This window comes from Triplophysa dalaica, chromosome 1 (assembly GCF_015846415.1).
Source record: "Triplophysa dalaica isolate WHDGS20190420 chromosome 1, ASM1584641v1, whole genome shotgun sequence".
NCBI lineage: Eukaryota > Metazoa > Chordata > Actinopteri > Cypriniformes > Nemacheilidae > Triplophysa > Triplophysa dalaica.
In genome coordinates, this window is record NC_079542.1 from 2,567,338 (window position 1) to 2,581,925 (window position 14,588).

Here is a 14,588-nt window from a genome sequence, read left to right on the forward strand (position 1 = left end):
TATCATCACTGTTACAATGGCTCATGTCAACAGTCATCTTACTCTCTTTATCTTCTGTCCAACACTTTAATTGTGTCTTTCTCCTGTAGGGGAATCAGATTCTGAGCGGTCTCTCCCTGGAGGAGTACAAGACAACGCTGAAGATGATAGAAAAGGCCATTTTGGCTACTGATCTGGCCGTCTATATGAAGTGAGACATACAGTCCTGTCTGCAACACTTACGAAAGACATTAGACGGGTTTACATCCAAAGTTGCGAATTTAGCTTATGCCCAAAATTGGAACATCGCATAAAACCTTTGCAAATAAACACCGTTTCCATCCTACTAGTCAAGTGTCACTTCCTAATAAACTGCCACTAAATATTAGTAAGAAAAGTAAGAGTGAATGTAATGATGTTCATGTATAATAAAACTTGTTCAAGCAGACGATGATGAAACACAATAAATGCGCTGCTCTTGTGGATGCCTGCTGTGTGGGAAACACAAGCTGGGTTTCCACTACAGATTTGCCCAAAATGAAAGCGACATTTTCTAAACGTGGATTGAAACAATATTGCTTATGACTGCGTTTCCATTGCATGATGTTATGCGATTAAAGTGTATTTTGTTTCTTCTCAGGATAAGTCATTCTGGTTGTACTCCTTCTTTTCATGTTGTATGGCAGGTTGCAAACCAACTTTAGTGCATAGTGCCACCTACTGTGCAAACATTTTGAGTTTAATCGCTTTTGAAATTCCCTTCACAACAGACGCAATTTGCATCATCATGGGAGGGGGTTCTGCCGGGCGGCTCCAGTCTCGTGTATATATGTACATATAGCTCACATTGAGTAAAGAGCGTTTTTCACAACTTACCAGATGGTCCGACCTCCTCACTCACTTTCCTCCGAGCAAGATCCTTTTCATTCCCGTTTCGATAAAAGTAAGATGTATCATACAGCTCCGGCACATAAAGCAACAATGATTTTGTCCTATGGCATCTTTGCATTGATGTAACATGTAAATCACTCGCGCTTAACGCTTCATTCGCGCTTGTTGGGAACACAACATAAGAATGACTTTAACAACATTTCATGTGTAAGAAGATCAGTACTGTGATTAATCAGGTTACGCCGTCTCATAGTGCCGTTACGTCACTCTTTGGAGGAATTTATTCGGCAAATGAGTTTCCATCTCCCATTATTCGCATGAACCCTTTTTCGCCAAAATGATGAACCACCTCAAGCGAGCGCAAAAACGTTTTTGAAATGTAGCGTTTCCATCATGGAAACCTGCTTATTGTTTCAGTTGTTGTCTTGTGAATCTGTGAAGTGTGTGAGCAGAGCTGATTTTAATGTATTTTTACTTGGTTAAGTTTATCTGACAGTGTGTTATGATCCGGCCATCTGTCTGTCTCTGTCTTGACAGTGTGTGTTCTGTCTCTCTGTGTATGATCTGTCTGTCTGTTTATGGTCTGTCTCTCTGTCAGTTTTGTTTGTTTATGATCTGTCTGTCTTGTGTGTTCACAGGAAGAGAACAGAATTCTTTGAGTTGGCTAAGAACAGTCAGTTTGTTTGGGAGGATGAAGAGCACAGAGATCTTCTCAGGTCAGTGTACTGCTGGAGCGTTCACACTGTCTTCTTCACGTTTGCCTGCACACACGTGTTTCATACCGTATGTTGTGATGTCATTCTCATGTGCAGGTCGATGCTGATGACAGCATGTGATATTTCTGCCATCACAAAACCCTGGCCAGTACAGAAGAGGGTAAGAGAGACTCGTTCACACATCATCAGCACCTCTCTCTCTCTTCAGTAATTATCAGCCTGGTTTGGTGATTAGCATTATGGGTGAAGGTGCAGCTTTGGTCCCATCAACTCAACTTCATTATAATTATTCAGCACTATTGAGACCTCCAGAGTCACAAGACGATACAAAACCAGAAAAACATGTTAGCATTGAGTTCATGAGGTTTTAAATCACACTTAAACCTCCCCTTCTTGAGTGCACAGTGTGAAAATGTTTCCTTGCAAATGCCCGGAAGTGTGTAATAATTTCTTTATTTAATTAGTTGGACTCACAAACTAAATGTATAGACAGTACAAGATGTACAGTCCAACTCCTGCAAACTGCAGCTGCGACCGCAGCACACCTGTCTGTATTCATCAAGCATCCCCGAACACCTTCATTAGATGCTCATGCACATAAGTGATGTTTTTCTAAAAAAAGTTCATCTGGAAATCAAATGTATTTCATTTTTACTCATACACATGACGTTCAACATGTTTTAAGACCTCCCGGCGTCTTCAGAGCACAAATAAAGATATTTTAGGTGACATTCAAGAGATATCCAGGCCTCCTCATAGACATCACGTTTATAGTTGTGGTCAAGCTCTAGAAAACTACTAAAGACATCCTCAAATTGGTCTTGGACTTTTAGGGACCTTGACAACAACTATTAAAACGATGTCTATGAGGAGGCCTGGATATCTCTGGGATGTCAACCAGAATATCTTTATTTGTGTTCTGAAGATGCCGGGAGGGCTGTTGAACGTCATGTGGGCAAGTGAAAAATAACACAATTTTGATATCGAGGTGAACATTTCCTTTAATCACTCGTCCGGGCTCAATCTAATCCCTGACCTGAAACCGCCCCTTAATGTACACTTTATAAAGTATACACAACGATTCATTGAACAAGTAAAAAAAAAGGGTTTGGCATTTGTATTGTATATTTTAGTACGAAACCTTATTGGATGCCAGATACAGTTTAGGAAGGCAGTGGGGGAGGAACAAAAATGTCGAAATAAAATCGCTATAAAGGTGTGAATCGATTTACGACTCGTGATTTACTACCATCATGACAGACTGAACGTAACCTCTATACGCTGTGCAAGTGTATGTGAACACAACGCGTAACACATATTTCATGTTTAACAGATAGCAGAACTGGTTGCCACGGAGTTCTTTGAACAGGGAGACAAGGAGCGGCAAGAGCTGAACATTGAACCTATCGTGAGCGTTTCCCTTCATCTATAGAATCATTCAGTGTGTTTAACTCAAGCATCTGAGTTTGAGACCAAGCATAAAAGTACCAAACAGTCAACATCGCATTTATGATCACTACGAGCGATGACATCATGAGAGTAACGTGTGACTTTATTCTCTTCAAGGATCTGATGAACAGAGAGAAGCGAGATCAAATTCCCAGCATGCAAGTGTCTTTTATTGATGCCATTTGCACACAGTTGTATGAGGTAAACGTGCATTTACGTTCTTTTGGTATAAAACAACTTTTGTTAGTTACTTGTAAATATGCCTCTTCTGCACCTCAAATATTAAAATGATGACTAATATATGAAATCTTATTATGAATTAATTACTTCTTGAACATTTGAATATTGGTAATCATAAATACATAAATAAAACGACTGCGGAAATCCTTCCACCTTTAAGTCGTGATATGGCATCAGTAGCCCAAATACGTGGGAAAACTGAGGACTTGGCAACCCTGATCACAGACCTGTGTAACTGTGATTTGCTTGCTATAAGTAGATGGCGACAGGTGTTTTTGTCATATAGAGTTAGAGATGTTCACTCTGGACTACACGAAAATGCCCCAAATTAAAAAATAAAGTAGTATAATTTAGTATTTACCATGGTAACATGTGGTAAATAGCGGTATACTGTGATATATTACAGTATATTTCCACACTTTGTTAATGTATTCTGTAATATTAAATATAGTGAATTGATCAACTGAAGTAAACACTGTACTGTGGAGTACTATAGTATACTATAGGAAACTGTAGTATACTGGAATTGTTTTTCTGTGTGCAGGCGTTGACCGGCCTCTCGGAGTTCTGCTCCCCCCTGCTGGAGGGTTGCAGGAGGAACAGACAGAATTGGAAAATCCTCTCTGAACAAGGAGACGAAGAAGCTTTACTAAACTGAGGACTGTAGTATTTCACTCCGACGTACACAGACGTTCTTTCCCAGAAGCTGAAGGAGTTACACTTTAATCCTGTAACAGCGCCCAGACATTCAACTACGAAAGACACACGAGCAAGTTGAGTGTGTGAGATGCAGAAAGACTTGATGATGAAACAGAAGCATGCATCTTTACACGTTCAGCAGAAGCAGTAATGAAAGAGATGTTTTGACTACTGTAACGAAATGTTCTGGGTTCAACACAAGTAAACATGTATGTACATGACCTGTGGCCGTCAGTTTGCAAACCAAAAGAACAAATTTACAAGAGGGGCGAGACATTACAAACGTCTGCTTTTAATATTATTGATGTGTTTATATTTATTTTTATGTATATTTGTTTTCTAGGCCGTTAGTCTGAGTTTTAAAGGCACTAGACTATTAAAAGTTTTTTGAAGAACCATTCAGTCAAAGGTTCTTGAAAGAACCATCTCTTTCATACTTTTTTATCATCACAAGAACCTTTTTTCACCACAAAGAACCTTCGGACAGTTCTTTGTGGAACCAAATGGATCATCTTCAGCATTGAAGAACCATTTGAAGCACCTTAGTGTACCACTGTAGGTGGATTCTCCTGTGGGTAAATTTAGCTCTTTGTGAAAGTTGTAGTTTTACAAGTTCACACAAGAATTGCATTTTTTTATGAATTCACACTTTGTCTCACACGAAAAAAATACTGTAATATTGACAGTAGTAAACTTCTTAGATACTCCAGTGCTTTTGAATCTTACTGTACTATGGTCAATTTTAAAGTATACTACAGTTTATAAGTTCACTATAGTCAATTCTACAGAAAACTGTATTATTAATTATTAAAATATAGTTTACTATAGTCAATAATTACTCTATCATACAACAGTATTTTTGTAGTGGGATGTCTCGTGGCTTTACGTTTGAAAGGTTTTGTATGTATTCTAGCCCCAGTGTCTTCTATTATAAATTCACTACTATAAACACAATAGATGATGTTTTTACATACCAAACTTGACTTGTGTTGAATCCTGAACATTCCTTTCTCATTGTTCTTAGGCTTGTGAAGAGGGCATTGACACTGAAGTGTTTAGTTTTCTAGTTGTTTTGTGCAGCTCATTTACTTACTGAGGTATATGCAGATATTAGAAATGTTTATTTTGCTACATTGCACTGTTAAAGTAGGTTGAGCATAAAAAACTCATTGCAGACATATTTCGATGTTTAACTGTGTTTTACACAAAGTCTGTTTCAGACCTTAAGGCGTTTTAGTTTCTACACATGTGTACTTTCAAAGAAACACTGAAGACGTTTTAATCCTATGATATGTGAACTTTTTGTATAGTGTATGTGTGAAAGTCTTTTATAATGACATGTGCACACCTATAGAATAGATTTGTGTTAAAGTGACAGTGACACGACCCCTGTAGAAATGTTTAATATGCTGCGATAGATTGTTTAGAAACACTTTTTTAAACATAACTTAAAGGACCTGACTTCATCTGCTGGATCTTGTATTTTTGATTCTCCAGTTTGTCTTTTGTGTTTGATTTGAGTTATTATACAATCACTAGGATGCTACACATGAAGATCTTTTTAAAAACCATTTTCACTTGTAAATAGTTACTTGTAACTTATAAACACATCTGAAACGATCAAACATAATCATCTTTCTTGTCATACTTCAGTTTTATTTATTACAAATGATCAGTTTGACTAGTAAGTCGATTTGAATAACAAAAAGTGTTAATCAGATTGTTTAAGTAGTTTAAGTGTTTATATTTTGTTTTTTAATTTGTATATTCAAAAATTATTTATTTTTTTCCCGTTCAAAAGACTAATTTCACAGCACAATTTACAATCCTAAAATCAACATTCTATATTGAAGCAGCATGATAACTGATGCGGTGCTTTTCTGATCGCACTCATTTGATCTCCTCTAGCAGTGTTCATGTATGTAAATGTATTCTCACAATAATGAATCCTGCGGGTATTTCTCACAGGTGTCTTTCAGCTGAACCGTCAGTGATGGACACTCAACTTTGATGTCCAATAGACGAGTTCAAAGAACACGTGCCCCCTGCATCCTATCAGACACATTTACATCATTCATTACACAGCCTCGCATAGCGAACTCAAATCTTATTTTTAACGTTCCTTGATAGCATGTAAAGATAAATGGTTACGTTTTGTAAGTTCCAAATAGGCACATAGCCTTTAAAAGAAAAGCTCTTAAATAATTGCACATAAGCGCAAGTGCCATAAGACGGAATAAAAAACCATCTTGGAAACAAGAAATTTATTTTCCATATTGGGAAACACCTTCTTTTAAAATGACAACAGATAAGAAATGAGTCTTAGAAAGATATATACAGAAGACTGAAGAACATCAACACAAAAGAACAGAACAAATAACACAATCACATGGAGTCCGTCCTCTTGTAGGCCACCATACTGTTCACTTTATGTATGGAGGTGGTGAATGAGCGCAAGCGGACCTCTTCTGATTGGTCAATTAGTTGAGGACCAGACTCCTCCCACTGCTCAGGCACCTCCAGATCTTTATCAGTGTAGATCAGGAGGTCGAATGCACCTGTGATAACAAAAATAAGTGTTAATCGTGTTAAAACATCATGTACTCCACAGTCAGTTGTTTGCAATTATGTGTATACACAATTATATTTATGACAGCCTTGGGAATTCTGTTTTTAAGATAAATGTCATTTGGAGATTGGTCTCCTTTATCTTTATTACTAAAGTCTATTTATTAATCAGCTTTGAAATGTAATGAGCCTTAAGGTTAACAGCCAATACAATAACATAGTATGATCCAATATAATTCAAATCAGTGGACAGTTCTGCTGCAACCATGTAGAAATCAGACATAAATAATCTGAATTATTATTACTCACAGGCAGTTTCTAACAAAGGCAAGAATGTGACTGTGGCCGTGATCTGTCTGATCACAGAACGAATTTCCTCTTGGATGGCTTTTATAGACTTCTCCCTAGGGGCACTGAAAAGGAAACATGTACCATTAGATACATACATACATATATGTAGAGAGAGAAAACATTTAAAGGGACACTTCACCCTTCTGATGAACACAGCAAAAGATTGAAGAATGCTTATAGCCAAACAGATCTTAACACCCATTGACTATCATAGTAAGAAAAAATACACCAGTAGTCAAAAGTGGCCAGAACTATTTGCAGTCCTTCATTCTTCAAACTGTCGTCTTTTGTGTTCAACAGAAAAACAATGAGAATGTAAATTCCCAACAGGTGTTGAGATCTGTTTGGTTATAAGCATTCCTCCACATATCTTTCTCCGTGTTCATCGGAACAAAGAAATTGATCAACATTTGGAACAACTCGAAGTTTAGTAAATGATGACAGATTTTTCATTTCTGGGTGAAGTATCACTTTAAAGCAAAACATGTAGGACATCGCATCAAGGCTGCAAATAAATGTGATGAAAGATATTCCCCAAGTCTGCCACGTACCTGCTCTCCTTTGAAGTCTTGTCGCACTCGATGTCAAACTGCCATCTCTCCAGCACCTCGTTGGTCTCCAAACACGTGATGACCACCACCAGCTTCTGCACGGTACAGTCAAACAGCCATTCTGCAAAGACAAGACACAATGAAATGTGTTTATTTGTTTAACGGCTTATTGTGAATAATATGAAGGCTCACTGCTACTGTAAGTAGAGAGTGTGTTTGTTATGGACCTTTGAGTTGTGTGATGACATTGGTGAGGTAGTTCTTCAGTTTGGTGTCTGTGGTCAGCTGGAGGCTCATGTCATACTGTGTGACTCTGGTGAAGGTCTCTGCTGGGTAAATCCCTCGCTGGTACAAAATACTGTTGATGCCAAACGCTGCACACAGACAGAGAAACAAAACCACTTGTGTAAGTGTCCTGACTGAACACATCGCTGTATTGACTGAACACATCGGTGTATTGACTGAACACATCGGTGTCCTGACTGAACACATCGGTGTATTGACTGAACACATGGCTGTATTGACTGAACACATCGGTGTATTGACTGAACACATCGGTGTCCTGACTGAACACATCGGTGTATTGACTGAACACATCGGTGTATTGACTGAACACATCGGTGTCCTGACTGAACACATCGGTGTATTGACTGAACACATCGGTGTCCTGACTGAACACATCGGTGTATTGACTGAACACATCGGTGTATTGACTGAACACATCGGTGTATTGACTGAACACATCGGTGTATTGACTGAACACATCGGTGTATTGACTGAACACATCGGTGTATTGACTGAACACATCGGTGTATTGACTGAACACATCGGTGTCCTGACTGAACACATCGGTGTATTGACTGAACACATCGGTGTCCTGACTGAACACATCGGTGTATTGACTGAACACATCGGTGTATTGACTGAACACATCGGTGTATTGACTGAACACATCGGTGTATTGACTGAACACATCGGTGTATTGACTGAACACATCGGTGTATTGACTGAACACATCGGTGTATTGACTGAACACATCGGTGTATTGACTGAACACATCGGTGTATTGACTGAACACATCGGTGTATTGACTGAACACATCGGTGTCCTGACTGAACACATCGGTGTCCTGACTGAACACATCGGTGTCCTGACTGAACACATCGGTGTCCTGACTGAACACATCGGTGTCCTGACTGAACACATCTGACTGAACACATCGGTGTATTGACTGAACACATGGCTGTATTGACTGAACACATCGCTGTATTGACTGAACACATCGGTGTATTGACTGAACACATCGGTGTATTGACTGAACACATCGGTGTCCTGACTGAACACATCGGTGTCCTGACTGAACACATCGGTGTCCTGACTGAACACATCGGTGTCCTGACTGAACACATCGGTGTCCTGACTGAACACATCTGACTGAACACATCGGTGTCCTGACTGAACACATCGGTGTCCTGACTGAACACATCGGTGTCCTGACTGAACACATCGGTGTCCTGACTGAACACATCGGTGTCCTGACTGAACACATCGGTGTCCTGACTGAACACATCGGTGTCCTGACTGAACACATCGGTGTCCTGACTGAACACATCGGTGTCCTGACTGAACACATCGGTGTCCTGACTGAACACATCGGTGTCCTGACTGAACACATCGGTGTCCTGACTGAACACATCGGTGTATTGACTGAACACATCGGTGTCCTGACTGAACACATCGGTGTCCTGACTGAACACATCGGTGTCCTGACTGAACACATCGGTGTATTGACTGAACACATCGGTGTATTGACTGAACACATCGGTGTATTGACTGAACACATCGGTGTATTGACTGAACACATCGGTGTATTGACTGAACACATCGGTGTATTGACTGAACACATCGGTGTATTGACTGAACACATCGGTGTATTGACTGAACACATCGGTGTATTGACTGAACACATCGGTGTATTGACTGAACAAATCGGTGTATTGACTGAACACATCGGTGTCCTGACTGAACACATCGGTGTATTGACTGAACACATCGGGACACATCGGTGTATTGACTGAACACATCGGTGTATTGACTGAACACATCGGTGTATTGACTGAACACATCGGTGTATTGACTGAACACATCGGTGTATTGACTGAACACATCGGTGTATTGACTGAACACATCGGTGTATTGACTGAACACATCGGTGTATTGACTGAACACATCGGTGTATTGACTGAACACATCGGTGTATTGACTGAACACATCGGTGTATTGACTGAACACATCGGTGTCCTGACTGAACACATCGGTGTCCTGACTGAACACATCGGTGTATTGACTGAACACATCGGTGTCCTGACTGAACACATCGGTGTCCTGACTGAACACATCGGTGTCCTGACTGAACACATCGGTGTATTGACTGAACACATCGGTGTCCTGACTGAACACATCGGTGTCCTGACTGAACACATCGGTGTCCTGACTGAACACATCGGTGTCCTGACTGAACACATCTGACTGAACACATCTGACTGAACACATCTGACTGAACACATCGCTGTATTGACTGAACACATCGCTGTATTGACTGAACACATCGGTGTATTGACTGAACACATCGGTGTATTGACTGAACACATCGGTGTATTGACTGAACACATCTGACTGAACACATCGGTGTATTGACTGAACACATGGCTGTATTGACTGAACACATCGCTGTATTGACTGAACACATCGGTGTATTGACTGAACACATCGGTGTATTGACTGAACACATCGGTGTATTGACTGAACACATCGGTGTATTGACTGAACACATCGGTGTATTGACTGAACACATCGGTGTCCTGACTGAACACATCGGTGTCCTGACTGAACACATCGGTGTATTGACTGAACACATGGCTGTATTGACTGAACACATCGCTGTATTGACTGAACACATCGGTGTATTGACTGAACACATGGCTGTATTGACTGAACACATCGCTGTATTGACTGAACACATCGGTGTATTGACTGAACACATCGGTGTATTGACTGAACACATCGGTGTATTGACTGAACACATCGGTGTATTGACTGAACACATCGGTGTATTGACTGAACACATCGGTGTATTGACTGAACACATCGCTGTATTGACTGAACACATCGGTGTCCTGAGCACATGGTTCAAACGCTCTCGTGATCCTGCAGGACAAAACTACGGGTACTTTTCAATCCAAAGTGTGATTTTCTTGTGCATTGACCACTGTTTTAGTGTGTTAACCAGACTTTTTTTATTTGTTGTCAGAAACAGCAATGTGATGTGTTTCAAACATATGCCTCACGTACAAAGAAAAAAAACAGAAGTGCTGCGCTGCACAACAACGTTACACAAAACGGCAACGGCGGTAACTAACAACACCGTAAAATGTATAAAAATGTATTTCCGCTGCATTGTATTACTCACAGAAGAACTCGGCAACCAGTTCCGCGCTGCCTTTCAGCGTTATTCCCTTCAGTGTCTTCGACATCTTGATGTTTGTCTGCGTGCGGATGAGCTGCTTCTGTCTCCGCGTAACCGCCGATCAGTTTGAATTCAGACGCTGCGTCTGACGTCATTTTAAGGCGACTTCATGCGGCGCTGTGCAGACTGACGACGTGTGACATCAAGCTACCGCGAGAGCCGGTCGAAACCTGTGCTTATGGTATCTCTCTCGCGATACCTCGATGAAAGGCTGCAGGTTTAACGTGTAGAGTGCGACGGTTTGATCAAGCTCTTCTGTGTAAACAGACAATGTGTCTTTTATCGATATAAAACACAGACGGTTAGTATTGGTAATAAAAGAGGGTTTTTTTGTGGCGTACTTCAGGTGTAAATAATCCCGAATTCTGCCCAACGGTACAATCACGTGACACTTCTTACTTTTCTCGTCGCTGGTGAGAACGGGCCAATCATTTCCGTTTGTGTTTTACATATGTGAATATATATATATTTTAGAATCAATAACTATTTTTCATTTTTTTTAAAGAAATAATAACTTAACTGTTGCAATAGACTATACTAGTATGTGCACAAAGCCCCATGCAGCTATTAATATTAATTATGGTGCCGCTAACGAATGTGAACACGGTTAAGGATCGATGTGAAAATAGCTACACTTTAATTTGAATCTACTATAAATGTAACTACTGTATGACAATGGCAGACAAACAAATATTATAATAAATGGTGCGGTTTAATTGTAGAGTTGGGTTTTGTGTCGTCGAGCGCCCTCTTGAGGAATAAAAGTATCAGTGAATGAAATGTTTCTATTACAAATTCAATATGAACAATTAAAACCAGGACAAAATGCCTGTATGTGGTGTGTCTTGGGTTTTATTCCAGTAGAATTAAATGGTATCCATCTGCTAGATAACATCTCACCATCAGAATCACAATTTTAAGGCATTTTAAAACCAATACAATTTAAAATATAAATATTTTTGTTTACTTTTTTATTTTTAACTTTTTTTCATTAAAAAAACCCTTATGTTGTTATATCAAGTAGCTTGTCACAAACCTAAAGAGAGAAAACCGGAAAAAGAAACAAAAGGTGGTCTGAAACATTTGAGAAGTAGCAGATAATGCAAAAAATTCAGCTTGCTCATCTAGAAGCATTCACTTTCACATATGTGCGTAGGGAAAGGCTTGAGGGATATGGTTTATGGAGAGACATAAATCTCGGCCTTCACTGTGTGTCAAACAAGAATGTCAGACGTGAAATATAAGATTTTCATCCTTCAAGAGAAGATCTTTACACAGAACCGGGTCAAATGATGTTACTCAAGCCTGTTGTCACATTGCTTGCTAGATTTGAACATTAAGTTTCGGATGTTTATGCAAACTGCTGAAATACAACTGCAGTCATCTGCCATTCAGCACTTCATCTATGCACAGATGTGCAGCTGTATTTTCATAAATGACCATTCCCACAGCATCCACTGACTATTACTGTAAGGATTCTTAGCTCATAACAGCCAAAGTTTCTCTCATGAAACACATAGCTGCAGAGCAAAACGCCAAAACACTAACAACTATCTTCTTAACCGGTTCAGACATTTAATCACTTTATATTATAATTAAATCATCACTTATTAATGCAAAGTACTAACATGTGTAGGGGTAACACAACGTTTTATAACCTTTAGTTTTCTAGTCTTTCTGGAAAAGATTCTGCACGGTCTGGATTGGGAAGTCGAGTTATATTGTGAAAGATTCAGTGTTTCTTTACAAGCACATCTGTTATGTTCAGCTGTTGTGGAATGAAGCGTTTTGATTTTTGGGTCTAGGTTACATCTGCGCCTCTTCATCATACAGATATAACGGTTACGACTGACCTCAGTATTCACTGCTGAGTTAGTGCATATAATACAGATTTTCAAGTTTTGATTCATCGCCAAGCAGTCTTGCAGTAGTCTGTGGAAAAGTTTGTTGGAATTTAATTATGTAAGTAAGTTTTTAACAGAAAATAAAGTTATGTTTAAAAACTGAATTGAATTTTGTGGAACCAAGTACATGATTGAAAGGTTTTAGGTAAATACTTACGTGACTTTCTGAAAAATAATACTTTTTAAAGTTAAGAGAAACAGCACCTTGGTTTATCTGTTTGCCCTTTAAATGTGTTACGAAAAAAAACGTTCAGCCGGCGGCCCACGAGACGTCCAATGAGAAGCGAAGCTGAATTAAATGAAGTTTTAAAAACACGCTGAAAGAGAGCTAGTGTGTAACCCGACAGTGCTCATTCATGAGGTCTAAGAGCTCTAACCTCTGACCCGTGAATATACCAAAACTCACAGTAAACCGATGGCATCAGTTACACTTCAACAGAGCCCTGTTACTATAAATAAGCCGACCCTGCTTAATAGTGAGCTCTCTTTCTGCACACTTTACATGTTAAAGCAGGGGCTGTTTTTGACGTGCCACGAGCCGGGAAGGAGTGTGAGAGGTTCTTTATACTGTACATGCGTCTGAATGGACATGTGTTTGTAAATTAAAGGGACAATTCAAGCAAAAAATCAAACGTACGCAATCGCCCCCAGGACTTTCAAAAATTGTCATTTGTTTTTTTACAGCTCTTTTCTGAGCAATGCACAAAAACATAGAGACAGTTATCATCATTGGCTTGTGATTGTATAGCTTATTGATACAACAACCCAATCTCAAGGCCGTTTGTGACATTTAGGATCTATACATTAGTGTTCATGGGTCATTTACTTACCATCAGATTGGTGTCGATATAAAACATACTACATAAGATTGAAATTTGTGCTGAGTAACACAAAATTTCATAATTTTTCCTGCTTTCTGTGATTTTTTCATTTATTTCTAGACTTTTTCCTTATGTTTCTATATTGTCTGTCAGTTGCTCTACTGCAATGCAAATCTGAGAATAGCAACGCTATTGAATCTGAATGAAACACCTTGAACTCACAACCTGTGCGATGATTCGGAAGTCATTCATTAATTTGTGCAAAATAATGTGTGTACTCTCTTTTTGTGTTTCACTGAATAAAAATGATATGCATGTTAATACAATGATAGAACTGTTCTGAAATTTAGATGTTGCTTTAAAAGGATGCAAAGATCAGAGTTGCATTCAGTAAAATCAATGCAATCGTCTGCTCACTCCTGTACATTCTGTTTTGAAACTCATGAATCCGAGCAAGCGGCATTTAATGGAGACACAACAGGGTCTCTGTGTGGCTCTCTGTAGGGGGAGGGTGAAGAAAAAAGATTCCTCCCTCGGGGGACACCAGTAACTGCGGCTGGATGTGTCCGTTGAGACTTAATGCCCACATGGGACCCAAGGGCGGTCATGGTAATCAGGTATCCATATGGTAGGGTTTTCTCTTTCACCGGCACCTGTCTGTATGTTATGAGGCGTAAGATTCTCTCTTAGTGTTTCAATTATTGACAGAAGTGATGGGTTGAGTCTTTTCTTGTGACCTAATGGATAATAATCCGGGAGAGAGAGTTTCAAGGATTGACCTCAGGCTCGACCAAAGGTCAGGAACTATATTCACACTTAAAGGAACAGTTCACCCTAAATAAAAATTCAATCTCATGTCATTTATTCACATGCCATTTATTTATATGACTATT

At 39.5% G+C, this 14,588-nt stretch overlaps 2 protein-coding genes across 3 annotated transcripts in view; one reads left to right on the forward strand and one right to left on the reverse strand.

Moving 5' to 3' along the window:
* The window catches only part of pde5ab (phosphodiesterase 5A, cGMP-specific, b), a 40,533-nt gene extending 35,093 nt beyond the window's left edge, over window positions 1-5,440 (forward strand). For both annotated transcript variants that reach the window (XM_056755723.1, XM_056755646.1), the window contains exons 16-21: window positions 90-190; window positions 1,509-1,586; window positions 1,683-1,746; window positions 2,920-2,994; window positions 3,153-3,236; window positions 3,820-5,440. In XM_056755723.1, coding sequence (XP_056611701.1) covers window positions 90-190; window positions 1,509-1,586; window positions 1,683-1,746; window positions 2,920-2,994; window positions 3,153-3,236; window positions 3,820-3,933 — 516 coding nt within the window. In that variant the 3' untranslated portion in view covers window positions 3,934-5,440. The remainder of the gene's footprint in view (window positions 1-89; window positions 191-1,508; window positions 1,587-1,682; window positions 1,747-2,919; window positions 2,995-3,152; window positions 3,237-3,819) is intronic.
* A 783-nt stretch (window positions 5,441-6,223) lies between these two features.
* Window positions 6,224-11,072, reverse strand: mad2l1 (MAD2 mitotic arrest deficient-like 1 (yeast)). The gene is made up of 5 exons (XM_056752263.1): window positions 10,914-11,072; window positions 7,672-7,818; window positions 7,445-7,565; window positions 6,852-6,955; window positions 6,224-6,532 (listed from the first exon to the last, which is right to left on the reverse strand). The coding sequence occupies exons 1-5, from the start codon at window positions 10,975-10,977 to the stop codon at window positions 6,360-6,362; spliced, it is 609 nt and encodes a 202-aa protein (XP_056608241.1). The 5' UTR covers window positions 10,978-11,072; the 3' UTR covers window positions 6,224-6,359.
* Between the last annotated feature and the right edge of the window lie 3,516 nt (window positions 11,073-14,588).